Raw genomic sequence first — 19,083 nt, forward strand, 5'->3', positions numbered from 1 at the left:
GTCAAATTGAAATATTGCTTGAAGGCTGTACTTACAAAAATCTTGTTGTCTTCCACATAAAATACCTGAGCATAAAGCTATCAAGAACAAAGTTCTGGCTGTGTTCAGATACTTAGAATAATCCTGAATTCAAAATTTAATGAAGCAATCATATTTAAGGTAATTCACTCTTATGCATTGCTAATCAATACATACTTTCACTACTATAAAATGGAACATAATAGATTTGGAAAATGCCCTAACAAAAACCTTTACAATATTAACTAAACCCAAAGTCCATCAGTCTTGAATTTTATAAATATTAACACTTCTTGCCAACAAGGAGGAAAGAGATTGATAGGCATTCTCAAAGCATATAGTAAACATGTCTTAATACTATAGAAATACTTTTGAAACAAGCAGAAAATCAGTAAGGAATAAGGCAAGGCAGCCATCATTGGATTTGCTGAATATGCCTCTGGATTGAGCCTATAAAAAGGATTAGTGAAGAGTGGCCTGAAAAGGCCCTTCCTGGGCAATGTCGTCAGCTCTGCCAATCATTTGTTAATAATGTGTTAAACAGGAAGTGTCAAATAAATGTCAGTCATGTGGAGTTATTTTCGAAAAAAGAAAGGTTTTTGATGGCCATGCTGGAACAGGTCATCTCTACCAGTAATTCCAATCAAGTTATCCTTCTGGTGTTGGGTCTTAATCTGATCAATGCAAATCATTTGAGGAAATGGTAGAAACTGTGTAACTACAGCCTGCAAAAATATAGCATGTACCTTAAACCTAACAATACATGATTTTGTGGCTAGAATTCTACACCGGAAGCTGCTATCTTGTTTGGACTGATTGATGACAAATCCCTGTAATAGAAATAGACTACAAAACAATAGTAGCTAGCATTTATATAGCACTTTGCAAAGAGTTTTACAGATATTTCATTTGATCCTTGCAACAACCCTTTAAGGCAGGTGCTATCTTGTATTTGAAGAAACTGAGACAAATAGAAGTGAAGTGACTTGCCCAGTGTCACACAGCTAGTAAGTGTCTGGATTTGAATTCTGGTCTTCCCCCTTATAGGCATAGTGATCTATACAGTGGGTCAGCTGGCTGATTGGAGAACTCAGACCTTAAACAAAACCATCAAAGATCTGGAATATTATCTTCGATCAAATTATCACCCCTAGTTGTCTGAACATTATATTTGTCCATAAAAATTTGTTTTTTAATTGTTCTTTAATCAATATCACCATAATCTCCAAGTTGTCTTTTAATGAAGAGACTCAAAGTAGAGAAACCTGTAAACTAGAACATAACAGACTTAGAAAATATGCTAACAAAGGTACATATACTCATTGCCCATCACCCTAAGTAAGTTTTAGAAACATTAACATTTCCTTGCTGGGAAAGAGGAAGGAGATTGATAGGCATTTGCAGAACACATGGTAAACATGTTTTAATCCAAAAGAAATACTTTCGGAACAAGCAGACAGTCACTTTACCAAGTAATAGAAAATGTTCTCCCAAGGGGACACAATGAAGTCCAAGTCATTCTTGTCACCTGTCTTTTACTGGAGTTGTACTGAAGATTGCCTTCTGAAGATAAGCTGACATCATTATATTCTTACTTAATTACTAGAAGCTGTTATTTTAACAATCCCTGCCATAGTCCTTGAAATGTTACAAAAAGAAGAAAGAAGTTCAGAACTCCAATTTGTCAGGCTGCCTTAAAATAAAATGGTTGGATTACATAGTCTACAAGAGCTTTTCCAGTTGAGAATTGCTAACCCTTTCCTCTAGCCCTTTAAGATATGTAAAATACATTTTAAAAAAGATTTGCAAAATACTTTTATGTAATTTCTGACACCTTAATGTTGTTCCTTGGTAGAAATTGGGTTGGAAATGGATGACAATGAAAGAAACATTTATGAATTCTTGACCTGCCTTGTCCCAGCTAGGTGCTAGCCTTCCACAAAGATCCACACTGACCGTTGACCTCAGAGAATTTACGCTCTGCTTTCTCTTCCCTTTGTGTGTGTTCTTGTGCATGTGTGTATTCCCATGTTTCAGGTGGAATATGTATTTACTGACAAAACTGGAACACTTACTGAGAACACTATGGAATTTATCGAGTGTTGCATAGACGGGCATTCTTATAAGCAGGAAACTACAGAAACGGAGGCTTTTTCTGAAACTGATGGAGCTCAGCCACAGCCTGGAAGAGCCGAAAAGGTTGGTAATGTAGTGGGATGGGCTTGGTTTTTCTTCATAGTCACTGCCTTGAGAGAATTCCAATAGATTTGCTATAGCAGTGCCTTCAGTGATGCTAATAGCAGCTTACACTGCATATCAGTCCTCTTGAAGGGGATCCACCCTATAAGGAGTTTCAATGTAAAATGTTATAAGGGGTGGGAGTGGGGAATGGGAGGGAATCAAATAGCCAGAGCTTTGGTTAGCCCTTTGCACTCTTGAGCCTGGCTCCTCCCTCTCCTCCCAGGCCTTCAAAAGGAGACTTTAGAAGGTTGGATATTTTATTTAGGATCAGATATCTTAATTTTTTGATATTTCAAACTTGACAAATGTCCATAGAAACATTTCCATAAACAAAGAACAGGAAATAAATGTTATAAATGGAACTGCTAATCTCCTTTCAACACAGTGCAGAACTGTTCTTGTCTGTATCTCCCTCTGAATTTCCTAATGTTCTCTTCTGGTCATTTAAAAAAAAATTCTTCAGTGTCCTTTTTTTCCCCCTATTTCATTCTTGTTAGCATTTTTCTTTTCTCCCCTACAAATGCCCTCCTCCCTGTTGACCAGCAAGAGAATTTTTTATTTACAAAGCATATGCATGGGTAATTTTTCTAACATTGACCCTTGCATAACCTTTTGCTCTATATTTTTCCCTCCTTCCCCCCACCTCCTACCCTAGCTGGCACGTAGTCCAATACATGTTAAATATGTTGAAATACACGTTAGATCCAATATATGTATACATGTTTATACAATTATCTTGTACAAGAAAAATCAGATCAAGAAGGAAGAAAAATAAAAACGAAGAAAGAAAACAAAATGCAAGCAAATAGCAACAGAGAGAGTGAGAATGCTATGTTGTGATCCACACTCTGTTCCCACAGTTCTCTCTGTGGGTTTAGATGGCTCTCTTCATCACTAAACAATTGAACTGGTTTGAATCCTCATTGTTGAAGAGAGCCACTTCCATCAGAATACATCCTCATACAGTATCATTGTTGCTGTGTATAATGATCTCCTGGTTCTTCTCATTTCACTCAGCATCAGTTCATGTCAGTCTCTCCAGGCCTCTCTGAAATCATCCTGCTGGTTATTTCTTATAGAACAATAATATTCCATACCATTCATACATCATAACTTGTTCAGCCATTCTCCAAGTGATGGGCATCCACTTGGTTTCCAGTTACTGGCCACCACAGAGAGGGCTGCCACAAACATTTTGGCACATACAGGTCCCTTTCCCTTCTTTAGTATCTCTTTGGGATATAAGCCCAGAAGTAACGCTGCTGGCCAAAGGGGATGCACAGTTTGATAACTTTTTGGGCATAGTTCCAAACTGCTCTCCAGAATGGCTGGATTCTTTCACAACTCCACCAACAATGCATCAGTGTCCCAGTTTTCCTACATCCCCTCTAACATTCATCATTATCTTTTCCTGTCATCTTAGCCAATCTGAGAGGTGTGTGGTGGCTTATCCCCTTCCTTTTACAGTTGAGGAAGGGGAGGAGATGTTGAAGGGAACACTTGATTGTCACTTTTGCTTGCCATTGAACTAGATAATTTCCTTGAGGGAAGGTCCTGTGATTTGGGTATTTAACCATCCAGACTCCTACTAAACCTAATTTCCTGCCCACTTCTGAGAGAGGCCTTTAGGCTGGTATTTATTTTAGAGTTTGATTGATTTATTCTAGGATCTTCTAATCTTGTTCTTCTCTGAAAGTGTTAACACACACCTTAGAGGTATTGGGACTTAAAAGCAGAGGCAGCCAGGGGCACTAGAAGACTGCTTGGTTTAAGACTTAATATAACCTTCTGAATGGATAAGATTCTGTTTACATTATAATTTTGATTTCTTGAGTTGTAGTGAAGTGCCCCCAAGCACAATGGGTAGAGGCTTTCCTAGAGGGCAAGATGTAGATGAGATTAGTGGAAGGAACTGCCCATATCCTCTGAACTTTGTATAAATCGGTGGTATCAAGTGGAAATAGAGGTCAGGAATGTGGTTATAGCCTTATGTTCATTGCCAAATTTAATACTATCTTTGTTTTATTGTCATTTTATTTATTTCAAGAAATATTTCCTAATAAAATTTGAATCTGGTTTGAGTGTGTTGCTGCGAATATGATTCTTGGGCCACATGCTTGACCCCTCTGTTTTATATAAAGGCCTCTTCTGATGTCTTTTCTGTGTTCTTTAATTAATTTTGTTCTGAGAGCAGAGGTAGGAACTCCTGGTTGAGGAGAGAAAGATTTCTTTTTTCTTTTTTTTTTTTTTTTTAGCATTTAATTTTTTTTCCAATCACATGCAAATACAATTTTAACATCTTTTTTAAATTTAGAATTCCAAATTCACATTTAGTCTTAGTGAAATTTAAACCTTTTTGGAGACAGAGCCATCCTAAAGTGGACCTTGAGAGGTAGTGGGTTCCCCAACACTACTAGATCTTTCAGTAGAGATTTGGGGCTTGCTCATTCTAGATTTGGGAAGAAAAGTTGGATTGGATGACCTTTGAGATCCCTTCTTATCTTGGGGAATCTCTGATTTTGTGATCCTCAGTGACTAAAACTGACACACTCTGTTATTGTTGTTGCAATTGCAGAGTCGAGAACAGCTCTTTCTGCGGGCCCTGTGCCTGTGCCATACTGTGGAAACTCAAGTAAAAGATGATATTGATGGAATTGTCGAAGAGGCGGAGTTAACATACATCTCCTCATCCCCTGATGAAATTGCTTTGGTAAAGGGGGCTCAGAAGTAAGTAGAGTCTTTTATTTTTCTCCTGAGGAGGATTTTATTTTTTGAGCTGTAAGAGATGGAGAAAAACCATAGGTTGATCTCTGTTCCAGTATCTTTGTCTAGTGAATATGTTTACAATTTAATACAGAGAATCAGAGGCAGACATTTAAGGGCTTATGTGAGTGAGTCTCTGACGTGAGCAGCAGTGAATATAAAATATTGACATAGGCTTGGGACAGTGTGACATAGTGGATTAGGGGGGATGTCCTCTGAGTCTGGAAGACAGGTTCAAGACTTGACTTTGTGTGACCTGGAGATGATGAATTGTTTCATTCTGTGTATGAATGAACTTTTAGTTTTTTTTTGTTTTTTTTTATTGGTATCCCAAGCAACTTCCTATGGCTACAAGTTGCAGAATACTTGCCAATCAGCCTCAGCAGAGGGACTTTTTATACTTGTAGTTCTTCATGCCAGTTAGGAAGGAAGAAAACAAGCCTTTAGTAAGCACCTGCACTGTGCTAAGTACTTTTCAAGTATTATTTCAGTCACATAGCTGGTAATTGTGAGGCTGGAGTTGAAGTCAGGACTTCCTTATCCAGTGCTCTATCCACTGTGTCGCCTAATTTCCTCAGTTAAATCACAGAGTAAGACAAAAATAAGATCTTGTTGCTCATCAAATATCAACTCCTAGAGTGTTTACTTTTTGTCAATGATCACTTTGACCACTCTGTACCACAGGTGATGGAATATTAAACGTAAAAGAATGATAGGCCGAGGGCCATTTTTTGTCAAGTCTCCATCACAGAGGATGAAAAGAATGCTAATCATGGCAGGAGCTAGGTAGACTTAGTGGATATTCACCACCAAGTTTCGAGATAGGGAGAGGGGGGTTCAGTCTCTATCCCTGACCCATGTTAGAGCCGAGGGATGTCACCTATCTTTACAGTGCCCTAAGATGAAGGGTCTTTTCAAGGGTCTAGAGACCCCTAAGAAGTTCATGGGAATTTCAGGGGGTGTCTGAACTTGATTAAGAAAACATGACATCTTTAGTATAATCATGTGTTTTATTCTATGCACTTAAAGCCATTTTTCTGAGAAAGTGCTAGTGAAGTTCGCCAGACTCTTGGGGGGTCCAGGACAAGAAAAAGATATAAGAATGTCTGCTTTTAAAAGACTATCATCCATAACTGCCATTCCACTTTTGTGGAGGAAGTTCTCCATATGAATGAAATCAGAGGTCCAGACATGATGATGCTGGTGATAACTAGGACAATATGCAAGATATTTTAAGTGTTGGTTTGCTCTCTTGCAGGTATGGATATACCTATTTGGGAATTAAGGATGGCCGCATGAAATTGGAAAATCAGTCCAATGAAATTGAAGAGTGAGTAGAGTTAATAACAGGTCTCATTTCCTTGACACCTTGGTAAATAGGCCATGAATTCAGAAAGGACCACAAAGAAAGTAGGGTCCAAATAAAGAACAGAGAAGAGCACCAACCCTTGAGTCAGGAAGACCAAAGTTCACATATGGCCTCTTAACACTTATACTTAATATGATACTAAATACTTATTAGCTGTGTGACCCCTGGCAAGTCACTTAACCCAAGTAGCCTCACCAAAAAAAAATAATAATGAAAGAACAGAGCACCTATTTGCTTTGATGGACCTGGGAATTTGGTGACTTTGCTCCCTAGTAATGGTAGTTATCTGGCTTTGGTGTGAAAATTTTCCATGGCTGACAAATTTAGCCCTAATGGACTAGGTCAAAGTGACATTCATTCTGAGAGAGTGACAATGGTCTAGGTCAATAGCTTATACTGCTAGATCAGCTTGCTCTGTCCTTAGGACTTTTTTTTTTTAAATTAAAGCTTTTTATTTTCAAAACATATACATGGATAATTTTTCAACACTGACCCTTATAAAACCTTGTGTTCCAAATTTTCCCCTTCTTTGCCCCACTCCCTCCAGTAAATGGCAATTTATCCGATGTTGTTAAACATTTAACAATCCAATATATGTACACATATTTGTCTTGTTGCTCAAGAAAAATCAGGTCAAAAAGGAAAAAAAAATGATAAAGAAAATAAAATGCAAGCAAACAATAACAAAAAGAGTGAAAATGTTATTGTGTGGTCCACAGTCTGTTCCCACAGTCCTCTCTTGACCTCAGGGCTTCTCAGCCACCTTTGGCCTTAACTTATAATTTCAGGCTTGAACAGAGTCATAAATTACTGTGGATTATCATGTGTGGGAGACTATTTTTTGAGCTGCAAGAGATTTGGAAAAACATGGGCTTATCTCTGTTCTGGTATCTTTGTCTAGTGAATATGTTTACAAATTAAGGTGTAGTCAGAGTCAGACATTTAAGGGCTTATGAGGGAATATCTGAAGTGAGCAATGAATAAAAATATTGGCGTAGCCTGGAGGCAGCGTGTCATAGTGGATTAGGGGGCTGTCTTCTGAGGTTGGAAGACGTTGAAAAGAGCATGGGATCTGGTGTCAGAGGAACTGACTTCCTATCCATGTGTGCCATTTATTTGCTGTGTAGTTTTGGTTAAGTGAGCAAGTCACTTAATATTTCTGGGGCCTGAATCTTTTTATTTTAAAAACATGACTGGGTTGAACTGGATGACTGCTAAAAGTCATTCTGGTTCCAGATCTATAATCCTATGAACACACTCTCTCAGCAGCACCACCTGGTGACAGCTGCCCCATCTTACAATGCCCAGGTCACAAGCAATGTCCCCATCCTCTGGCTAGAAGTGACATTCCTCTCTCATCTGTTCTTAGAGCACTGTATACTCCTTTTAGTCATCTATTATATTCCCATTTGTATTATTTTTGTTAATGACATGATTGATTTCTCTTCCTCTCTCCCCCTCCCCTAGTCAGTTAACCAGGATTTATTAAGCAATTAACAGTGGGCCAATAGGGCAGCTAGGTAGTTAGAGCACTGAGCCTGGAATTAGGAAATCATTTTTATGAGTTGAAATCTGGCGTCAGACACTAGTTGTGTAACCCTGAGCAAGTCATTTCATCCTGTTTGCCTCAGTTTCCTCATCTGTCAAGTGAGCTGGAAAGGGAAATTGCAAACTATTCCAATATCTTTGTCAAGAAAATCCCAAATGGGGTCATGAAGAGTCAAATAGGACTGAAAAATGACTGAACAACATGACCTAAACACTTTGTTAAGTACTAGGAGTACAAATACAAGTTAAAAGATACTTCCTGACCCAGATTTATTTCCTTGTCCTAATCATCCCCATGTCACTCCTAGCCCCTGAAGTGAGGTCTTTGCTTGGTATAGTTAGTCAAACATTTGTTGAAGGACTGAACTTTATGCCTTTTTACAAAAAAAAAACAAAAAAAAAACAGAAAACAAAATTACCCTCCCACACACACCATGTTATTTGGTTGTTTCTTAGTATGATTACAGTTTAGTCCCTTTTTTTTTTTTTTTTTTCCTGAGGCAATTGGGGTTAAGTGATTTGCCCAGAGTCACACAGCTAGGAAGTGTTGTTAAGTGTCTCAGGCTGGATTTGAACTCAGGTCTTCTTGAATTTAGGGCCATTACTCTATGCAGTGCACCATCTAGCTGCCCCCTTATTCTTAATGTAATTTAGGTTTCTGTCTCTTATTTTCCCCAAAGGTTCGAGCTTCTTCATACTTTACACTTTGATTCTTCTCGGAGACGGATGAGTGTGATTGTGAGAAATGCTCGAGGTATGTACCAAAGAATTATGCCCGTGACGATGTCTGGCCATCCCAAGGGGCCTTTTTGCCTTCCAGCACCTCTGTGAACATTAGCTTATTTGAATTATTGTTGATTATTCTTTGTTCTTGAAGAGGAGGTGTTGCCATGATATGCAAATGAATCAGATTTAAGAGATTGGAAGCCTGTGCAAAGTCACCAGTCTCACTTTCTCCTCCAGAACCATATGGGTGTAGTGGCAAGATATAGATCATGATTATGAGGGATGGCTCATTTGAAGTTTACAGCAACTCTTCAAGAGTATGACTATTTCCATTTTGCTAATGGGGAAATTGAGGCTTTATGAAGGAAAACTGAGAGTGAATCAATAAATGAAAAAGCAATTATCTAGGTATGCATTGAGTGCCAGGTACTCTGCTAAGTGCTGGGAATTTTGCAAGTATAAAGGCTCCTTCAGGGAGCTTACATTCTAATTGGAGAAGACATGCGTAGAGGAATGATACTCAAGAAGGAGTATTTCGGTTTGGAAAGTTACAAGGATGATGAATCTTGGAATCCCCAGGAAGGTGGTGAAAAGCCACATCCTTTTCAGTAGCAACAGCAGTATTAATTATGGTTTGAGTGCTAGAAAGCAGGGAGAATTTGGAGAAGTGAATACAAGGGATAATGTTGTAAAAAAAATTACCCATGCATATATACTGTCAAAAATTATAATTATAAAGTTAAAAAAAATTCGAAAGCAGAGAGAATGAGAAGATGGTGAGGTGTAGCGAGGGAGTGTGCCTATAGAGAATGGGCTCTCTATGTACTCCCAATCACAACATCAGGGACCTGGGGCAAGAATGGTAGAAATGAAAGGGCACAGCGTGGTAGTGGCAGGGTGGGCCCGCTAAAAGAATTGGGACTCAACGTTCATTTGACTATTTCTCCTCATTCATATATATTTCTTTTTCATTCCAAGGGGCTTATAGCTACATTGAATTTTTAAATTTTTCATGAAAACAGATCTTAATTACATTACTTAATTTTTTATAGGACATAAGCTCCTTGAGGATCCGCACTATTGTTTTTATTATTCATTTTATTTTGTTTTTCTCTCTGTTGTCACCTAACATGTTGCTCCTTACCTAGTAGGCATTTAATAAAGATTTATTGCATGGTACTGCATTGTTAATATTGTCATGTAGATTTTTAAAAACCTGTTTCTCACTCACATTTTCTGTTTTTTTGTTTGTTTGTTTGTTTGTTTGTTTTTTCTAGGTAACATATTCCTCTTTTGTAAGGGAGCTGACTCAGCTATTTTCCCCAGGGTGAAAAGGGACCAGATAGAACAGATTAAAGTTCATGTGGAACGCATGCAATGGTAAGTGGTCCCTAAGGACAGCTTGGTGTGGAAGTTTCTTCTTTAAACACATTTTGATTCAGTATTTAGTGTACATCTTAGAGTTGGAGAGGCAATATTGAGGGATATTTTCTCTCTCTCTCTCTCTCTCTCTCTCTCTCTCTCTCTCTCTCTCTCTCTCTCTTTCTCTCTTTCTCTCTCTCTTTTTTGAGAAACTCCCTTTGGTTTAATTTTCTAGGATGAATTTGTAGTTTTGGAGACTTGTCCAGCCTCTGTTGTACAGTGTGTTTCCTTCCCTTTCTTTGGAGTACCCAAATGTTGATAGCAGCCCATCCATGCCTGTCCCAGTCAATGCTATTCTTATCTTTGTCATTCCATAAGTTTGCCACAGGGGGTCCTTCATATGTCCTACAAGGTGATTCTTTGTAGAGCATATGTGCTGTTCAGTGGTTACCCCTCAATCTCACCATTTTTGTCAGCAAATGTTCTTTTTCTCTCATACTTTTTTATGCCATTTATTACTTTGCTTATTTTTTCCTCATCATTTCTGGGTTTATTTTTTCCTCTTCAGTGTTGCATCATTTACCAGGACAGTAACTTTTACAAAATAAACTATTTTATACACTAAAAATACAAAATTATTAGCTTTTATTTAAGATTGAATTCATTGTCATGTGAATGGGTTCATGTCTATTATATATACATAAACAGTCCAGAAGCATTTCAAAAGTCCTAAATTAGATCCGTGCCTGGTATGGCAACCAGAGGCCACTTTGTCGTTTGCTTCCAGGATGGGTATCGAACACTCTGTGTGGCCTATAAAGAATACACTCGCGAGGAATATCGTGAAATTAACCGTCGGATCCTTGAAAACAGGATGGCTTTACAAGAAAGAGAAGAAAAGTTAGCCAAGGTTTTCGATGAAATCGAGACTGACATGAATTTAATTGGATCTACTGCAGTAGAAGACAGGTAAATAAGAAAGTGGTACAGGATCAAGAGTCAAGAGCCCTGGGTCCCAATTGTGACTCTGCCAATTATTCATTGGGTGACCCCAGTCTTGTCCCTTTCCACTCAACAGTGGAGAGTTCAGTTTATCCTAGTTCTTACAGTTATTATTGCTTGCTCAGTCTATTGCAATAGCTTTTTCATTTATTTCTCTGACTCTCCTCTCTCCAGTCCATTCTCCACATAGCTGTCAGACTGATAGTCCTAAAATGGCTCTAAACATGTCATTCCTTTGCTCTGCTCTAGACTCTTCAGTGGCTCCCAATTATGTCTAGGATAAATAGAGATTCCTTAGACTCTCAGCTCTATACAATCTGATTCCCACTACCTCTTCAGATTTGATTCATGTTACTCCCTGTCTTATACTTGGTGTTTCATGTAAACCAGTATGCAAATTGTTGCTGGTATACAGTGTTCCACCTCTCACCTCCTTGTCAGAAGTGTACCTCCTCTTCACATCTACCCCCATAGGATCCCCATTTCCTTTGAAGTCTAGCCCGGGAACCACTTCCTATATGAGGTCCCTCTTAATCCTCCCTGATTGTTAGAATTCTCCCCCTAGTATCCATCACCTGTGGAGCTGAATGTGACTGTGGAGGCTTTTTTTCAGTTTTTCCTTTGTATCTCCAACCCCTAGCACAGACCATGTAGGCCCATATATGCTCACATGAGCTTACCGTGGAGCAAACTCTTACTTAATTGGCATTTCTTGAATTAAATTTGACAATCCTTATCCACAGTTACTTCTCCCAGGCTAATAAAATGGAATAAGAGCTGTGTTCCTGTGTTGGCCTATGTGTTCTTCCTGTGAACTGAGGGAAGAGTGCAATTAGGCCAGATATCCTTCAAAGGAAATCTACCACTGATACCCAATGCTTCCATGATATTCGAAGCCAGTCCAAACATAACCGAACACCTCTAGTGAGAAGGTTCTCACTTCCTCCCAATGCAGGCCATTTCCCCAGCTAATTGCAATACAAGGCAATATAGGGGAAGCACATTAGTGAGCTTCAAAAGTACTGTAGGATTTCATGTTTAGGTGAGAGTTCACTTTAGGCCTGAGGAAATTGGGAAAGCCTTCTTGGGGGCAGTGGCTTTCGTAGATTGGAAATGGTTCATATGGATGTTACTGGGGGAGGGCAGGACAAATCCTGAAGGACTGATAATTTGGACAGCATTTTAAAGTTTATAAAATATTTTATAGACATTATCCCATTTGATCTTCACCATCCTGTGAGATAGGTAAAAGTTATGCTTATTCCTAGTTTATAAATGGGAATACATATGAAGGCCCAGAGAGGTTCCCTTATATTGCTCAGAAACTTCAGAGGGGGGAGGATTCTAAGCCATTTCTCCCTGTCTTTAAGTACCTCAGTGCCTCCCAGAATGGCCCCAGCCCTTTAATACTTCTTCCAGGCTAATGAAATGGAATAAGAGCTGTATTCCTGTGTTGGCCACAGATTTATATAACCTACTTAAATTGCAGATGATTTTACTAAAGGTGACTTCAGTCCTCCCAAAGTGAGCCTCAAGCTTCATGTTTATCCTGCCTTACAGCTGACTTTTTAGTCTCGACTATCTTCATACTTTCTTATTATAAGGCAGACACATCAGCCCTTCCTATCAAAAATAGTCAATATTCAGAGCAGACACACGAATGGTTTTGAAATGTGATAAGCTTCGTCATTTCATCCTCCTAAAGCTTAAGCAGAGCCCAAGTTACTCACAGATATTAATCCTCATTTCAGGCTTCAAGAATTCTACCCTTAGGTGAGGAGGAGGTTCTATCCATTTTAATAAGATCCTCTTCCTCTTCAAGGAAACCTGGCCAAGTAGATAGAGGGGCCCGTCTTGGAATCAGGGAGATTTGGGGGCAGGGCCTCCGTCTGATGTCTACTAGCTGTTTGAAATGGAGTGAGTCAGTGGATCTGAGGTCTTGGAGCTGGACAAGGCCATAGAAACCATCTGGTTCAGTCCCCTCATTTTACAGAGGAGAAAACCAAGACCCCACAAAGGTTACATTAAGGTCATATATCTATGATGGAAAAGGACCTCAGAGGTTAATAATAAGTACCTTGTATATGTCATGTGCTTGTACTAAGCAGTAAGGCATACAAGGAGATGCATGGAACAGTCCCTGCCCTCAAGAAGCTTATAATCCAATGGGGAAAGACAATCCACAGAAAGAACTGTGAAATGTGTTGGGACAGGTTCCCCACATGGGGGCATAATGAAGGCCTGTAACTCGGAGGGGAAATCATCTGAGGCAGGGTGATTTTCTGTGTTGGGATCTTGTGGCAGAAAGACTTTCTGGAGATCAGCAAATTCATGAGGTTCAACCAGGTAGGAAATGATGAGGTGAATTTCTTGCTTACTGGTCTGAAACAGGTCATTCCTAGTTTTGTTATGCCATAGTATATCACAAGGGTTGTACTTTAATTCTGAAAACCAAAATTAATTTGAATTTGCTTAATCAATAAATGAATGGCTTATAATATTGTAAAGGTCTGTGTGTGTAGGTGGGGGCATGGAGTCAGGGGTGGGATACAAAGGAAGACAGAACAAGGTGCAGTCTCATGATTGGAAAAAATTGTGAATTCAGATTAAAATAAATTTTGTGAAATTGACATTGGGAATGAGGGAGAAAAAATTTTTCATTTTTCCTTTAAGGCTGCAGGATCAAGCAGCTGAGACTATTGAAGCCTTGCACAAGGCAGGTATGAAAGTCTGGGTGCTCACCGGGGATAAAATGGAGACTGCCAAGTCTACCTGCTACGCCTGCCGCCTCTTCCAGACTAACACTGAACTCCTGGAGCTGACCACTCGCACCATCGGAGACAGTGACAGAAGAGAAGATCTTCTGCACGAACTGCTCGTTGATTACCATAAGAAGTTGGTATATGGATTCCCCAAACGTAGAAGCATCAAAAAGTAAGAAAAGAGACGAGCAGATGGGTGACAGGCCTTCTTTTCCTTTGCCATGCTTTTGTCATCTTCAGAGACACGTATCTGTCCTTGAGTAGTTTCACTGATAACCCACCCACGAAAGGTAGTGGGATCCTCCATTTCCTCTCTGAAAATACAATCAATTTAGATTTTCATAAAACTTACCCAAAAAACAAAAGGCATAAGTCACTATGCTTATCAGTAATCAGTATCCATATTAAAACCAAAAAAAAGGGTTTTAAGAAATTATTTAAAAAAAAAAAAAGAAATTATTTTATAGCTTCTTATTTTTAATTTTACTTTGATGATTTGAAAAGGACCTAAAAGTGATGGAGGAGATACAAATCAGTGATCACACTTTAAAAAGAAGTTTAATTGATATCTTTTATGTTTATTCCACAGTTATTTTCCCCCTATTGAACCTTCACTTCTCATGGGTGGTGGTGATGGTGCAACCCACTGAGGCAACAATCATGTTTAATATTGTATATCATTGGGCATCCATAGTCCCTCCCTAATGAGAGGATGGAGATGCGTTTCATCAGCCTTTTTCTAAGACCAAAATTGTTCATTGTCATTATTAAAAGCTTAGCTGCTTTTAAATATTGTTTTCATTTACATTACCATAGTCATCATATCTACTGTTCTCCCAATTCCACTTTCTTTACTCTGCATCAGTTCATCTGAATTCCTCATATTTATGATTTCTTATAGCCCAACAACATTCCATATCTCTTTGTTCATTCATTGTCTAAATGATGGTCACTTGGACTACCAATGAGGAGAGTGGCTTTGAACATTTGGTATAAATCAAACCTTTGTTTCTGACTTTGACTTTGTAGTAGACGCCCATTACTGAGATTGCGATGTCACAGGGTATAAAGTGTTTAACCACTTTTCTCAAATTAATCCAAACTGTTTTCTAGAATGGTTGAACCATCTGGCAGCTACACCAACAGTATTTTAACATGCCTGTCTTCCCACATCCTCTTAGAGATTGACTATTTCTATCTTTTATTATCTTGTCTTTTGAGAGATATGAAGTAAAACTTCAGTGTTCTGTTAATTTGCATTTGTCTTAGTATTAGACATCTGTAGCAACTTTTTGTATGGTTGGTGATAATATGCGTATCTTCTTTGTAAACTTTTTATATTCTTTGACCACTTATCTGTTGAGAAATGACAATTGGTATTACCACACATTGAAGGAACAACTCTGATTGGTCTCTTGAAATCCTAGGGTCTGAAGGGAAACCACTGTATTATAAGAACTCAGTATAGATTTACTTCTTTTCTCATCTGCCACGTTCACCAAGGATCAACGTTCTCTAAACCATGATTTAATTTGATTTAAGCTAGTCATGTTTAGTTTTATTTCTCTTGCTTTAATTCCTCTTGCACAGTCTCCACTCAATCCCCTTTGACCACTTATATATCCATCCATTTGGGTCTTTCATATATGTATACATATGTGTGTGTTAAATGTAAAATTTTTATAAACTCAAATATATTTTTGTCTTCTTTCTTTTTAGAGGGTGGGGAGAACACCAAGAATATGGACTAATAATCGATGGGTCAACTTTGTCACTCATTTTAAATTCTTGCCAAGAGTCTACTTCGACCAATTACAAAACCATCTTTATGCAGATTTGTATCAAGTGCACTGCTGTTCTGTGTTGTCGGATGGCCCCTCTACAGAAAGCACAGGTAACTATGATCCAAGAAACAGCCATCACTCTTTTCTTAAAAAAATAGCTTTTTATTTTCAAAATATATGCAAAGATAGTTTTCCACATTTAGCCTCGCAAAACCTTGTGTTTCAAATTTTTCTCCCTCCCTTCCCTGCACCCCCTTCACCTAGACAGCAAATAATCCAATATATGTTAAATATGTGTAATTCTTTTCTATATATTTCCACATTTGACTTGCTGCACACACAAAAAAAAATCAGCTCAAAAAGGAAAATAAATGAGAAAGAAAAAAAAAAGCCAGCAAACAACAAAAAAATGAAAATACTAGATTGTGATCCACACTCAGTCCCCACAGTCCCCTCCTATGGATGTAGATGGCTTTCTCCATCACAAGTCTGTTGGAATTGGCTGAAATCACCTCATTGTTGAAAAGAGCCATGTCCCACAGAGTTGATCATCACATAATCTTGTTGAATAGCCATAACTCTTAATGCTCTGCATTGGGGGTGGAGTGGGAAAGACATGTTCAGATTTCACCTGGACAATACATTTTTTTTTTCTTCCAAGTTTTCCAGTAGGAATTACGATCAGCATTCATCTCTCTCTGGCTCTTTCACCTATGCTTTTGAATGTGATCTTAAACAAATAAACCTTCTGCTTCTTGCTTCTGACCTATCTGGCTGCAGTTCAATTTCTTTCCTTCCTTTCATTGTCAGAACTTCGTAATTGAGTGATCTTTTCCTGTTGCTCCCTTTACACCCACTTGTGATTCTGTAGCCTAGTACTCATACTTTACCAAAACCCTGTTCCCAAGGGATATCAGTGATCCCCTCCTACCTTGTCCATTGACCCTTTTTTCTGCTTCCTGCCTTCTGCCCCCAAATGTGGGCCTGTTCAAAACTTAGTCAATAGCTGCGAATTTGGTGCCAAAGTCTTGGAATCAAGTCCTAGCCCTGCTGCTTCTGCCTGTGTGATCTTGGGCAAGTCACAAAGTCTGGATCCCAATTTTTCTCAGCTGTAAAATGAAGAGATTGAAATAGATGAACTCTGAGGTCCCTTCCAGCTCTAAGACTGCAATCCTATAATCTTCTCAATGGGCCTCATACAATATCATGGCTGTAATGATCATCTCTGGGTAGATAACCTAGATTTTGACTCGTGACCTCTTCTTTGGGTTGTGATTTTGTCTTTAGCAGCAAACTTGCCATGCTGTTGTTCATTATAGCTAGGACTGAATTCATGCTCTTCGCCTCCAAACTGACTCCTTTTCTTGACTTCTCTTTCCCATCCACCCTTACCTACTGGGACCAGGTGAAAAGTAATTCTGATGTCACCTTTCTCAGGATTCTTTTTTGCTCCTGTCACATTCTCCCTTTTATCATTTTTGTACATTTCATCCTTCGATCTCTGAGACTGTAAGAACATTGAAAAGACCTTGTCATTTTTCATTTTTGGTACCCCCTGTGCTTTCCACCTCATACGGGACTAAGAAATGTTTGCTGAGTTGAAATTCCTCTTAATGGCACCACCATCCCATTTCTTTGATTTCACCCCATATATTCAGCCACACTTTCTTATTTCTTCCAGATGTTTCCCACTGCCTTCTCCCTAGAGATAAGGAAGCCAGAGTGTGGAGAAATATGACTTGCTCAAGATCATATAGCTAATAAGTAACAAAGCTTGAATATTAATCATTTATATAGCACCGACTGAATGCCAGGCACTGTGATGAGTGCTTTGCAAATAAATTCTCATGACAACCTCCTAGGTAGATTTTATTATTACTCCCATTTTGTATTTGAGGAAACTAAGGCAGAGTGACTTGTAATTAGGAAGCCTCTAACTTTTGGACTTGATTCATCTTTTCCACTGTACCTACCCATTTCATTCCCTCCTTAAGGCTAATCACTGCCCACATCCCTTTCCCTCCTCTGGGACCTTACTTCTGTGTTCACATTTTCCTAAACACTTAACTTGTTTTCCTCAGTTCCTTTATCTGTAAAAATAGGGATCATCAACCCTTGCATGGGTGGTTGTAAGGATCACACGAGATAATAATTATAAAGTGCTTAGCACAGTGACACTTAGGAAATGTTATATAAAGATTATTTCTATTTTTGTGTAATAGAGTCCCCACCCTCTCCATTCCTATCATTTCCCCTCTAACAATAACACTTCACTCTAATCAAGCTGGGCCTCTGACTCTTCCCTGAAATGTCCATTATATCTTTAAGCCTTTGTTCTTGGAGTACCTACCTTGGGCTGTAGTGGTACAGTGGCAGACTAACAGGGTGACCAGGGGTTAAATCCTGTTTCACTTAAATATTTAGTAGCTGTGTGATCTTGGACAAATCGTTTTACTTCCTTTGGCCTCAGTATACTCATCTGGAAAATGAGAACATGAACCTCTCATTTTGCTTTTTCAAATCTGATTTTCAAGATCAGCTAAAGTCTCTATGCTTCCATGAAGCCTTCCTTTCCCAGATCCCTCTAGCCCACACTGACTTGTCCTTTCTGGAAGCTCATAGGAATTGTTGCCTACTTCAGTCTTTTGGTAATTAATCCTTACTTTCTTGAGACATATTTTCTTTTGTTTCATTATTTAACATCTACCTTTCGGTACTTTGCCAGTGGATGCGCCAGAGCTTGAGATCCATAAGTGTCGCCTGTGGCCACTGTGGAGCCACCCACAAACCATGGTGACACAGAAAAAGAACTTTTATGGAGAAATCAACTTTTAAATGATTTGCGTTTTTTCCTATTTATATATTTAAGTCCTAACTAAATTCCAACAACCAGTCAAGCATTTATCAGGTATCTTTTATGTAACTGACACTGTGCTAGTTGCTAAGGCAAAACAATTTGCTTCCCGGAGCTTACGGTGTAGCTGGCGTAGACAACACATACATATATAGGCATGTGTACGTGAGAAAGAGGAGAGTGTCCAGGAGAAGGTGATTGACAGTGTCAGATGCTGCAAAAAGGTCAGAAGGATGAGGACTAGGAAAAGGTCATCAGATTGGCAATTAAGAGATCATTGGTGAGACTGCAAAGGGCATGTTTAGTTGAATGATGAGGCTTGAATACAGATTGTCAAGGATTTGGAAGAGAGCAAGAACAGAAGAAGTAAAAAATACTGATTGTGAATGGCTTTTCCTTGGAGCTTGGCTGAAAAAAGGGAGGAGAGGTAGAGGATGATAGCTTAATGCTTGATGTTAGTGTCCAATTAAGTGTTAAGGTAATTTACAACCCAATAAAATGTTATGTAAGCAATGGTAACACAGATCTCATAATAGTATTCTACTTTGGTTCCAAAATGCTATGTGCCTTTCATTTTCAAAATAATTAGTGTATAGCCCCTTTTATATATATATATATAGTTTTTTTATATATAGTATTTTTATATATAGTTTT

General features: G+C 38.7%; 1 protein-coding gene across 1 annotated transcript in view; it reads left to right on the forward strand.

Moving 5' to 3' along the window:
- Positions 1-19,083, forward strand: part of ATP11C (ATPase phospholipid transporting 11C (ATP11C blood group)) — a 157,427-nt gene that overhangs the window by 98,080 nt on the left and 40,264 nt on the right. Inside the window, 8 exon segments of the mRNA XM_074278585.1 lie at positions 2,056-2,217; positions 4,835-4,986; positions 6,281-6,352; positions 8,620-8,693; positions 9,943-10,070; positions 10,815-10,996; positions 13,703-13,963; positions 15,511-15,685. Of these exon segments, the coding sequence (XP_074134686.1) occupies positions 2,056-2,217; positions 4,835-4,986; positions 6,281-6,352; positions 8,620-8,693; positions 9,943-10,070; positions 10,815-10,996; positions 13,703-13,963; positions 15,511-15,685 (1,206 nt within the window).

The sequence above is a fragment of the Sminthopsis crassicaudata genome, chromosome X (genome assembly GCF_048593235.1).
Source record: "Sminthopsis crassicaudata isolate SCR6 chromosome X, ASM4859323v1, whole genome shotgun sequence".
Classification (NCBI taxonomy): domain Eukaryota; kingdom Metazoa; phylum Chordata; class Mammalia; order Dasyuromorphia; family Dasyuridae; genus Sminthopsis; species Sminthopsis crassicaudata.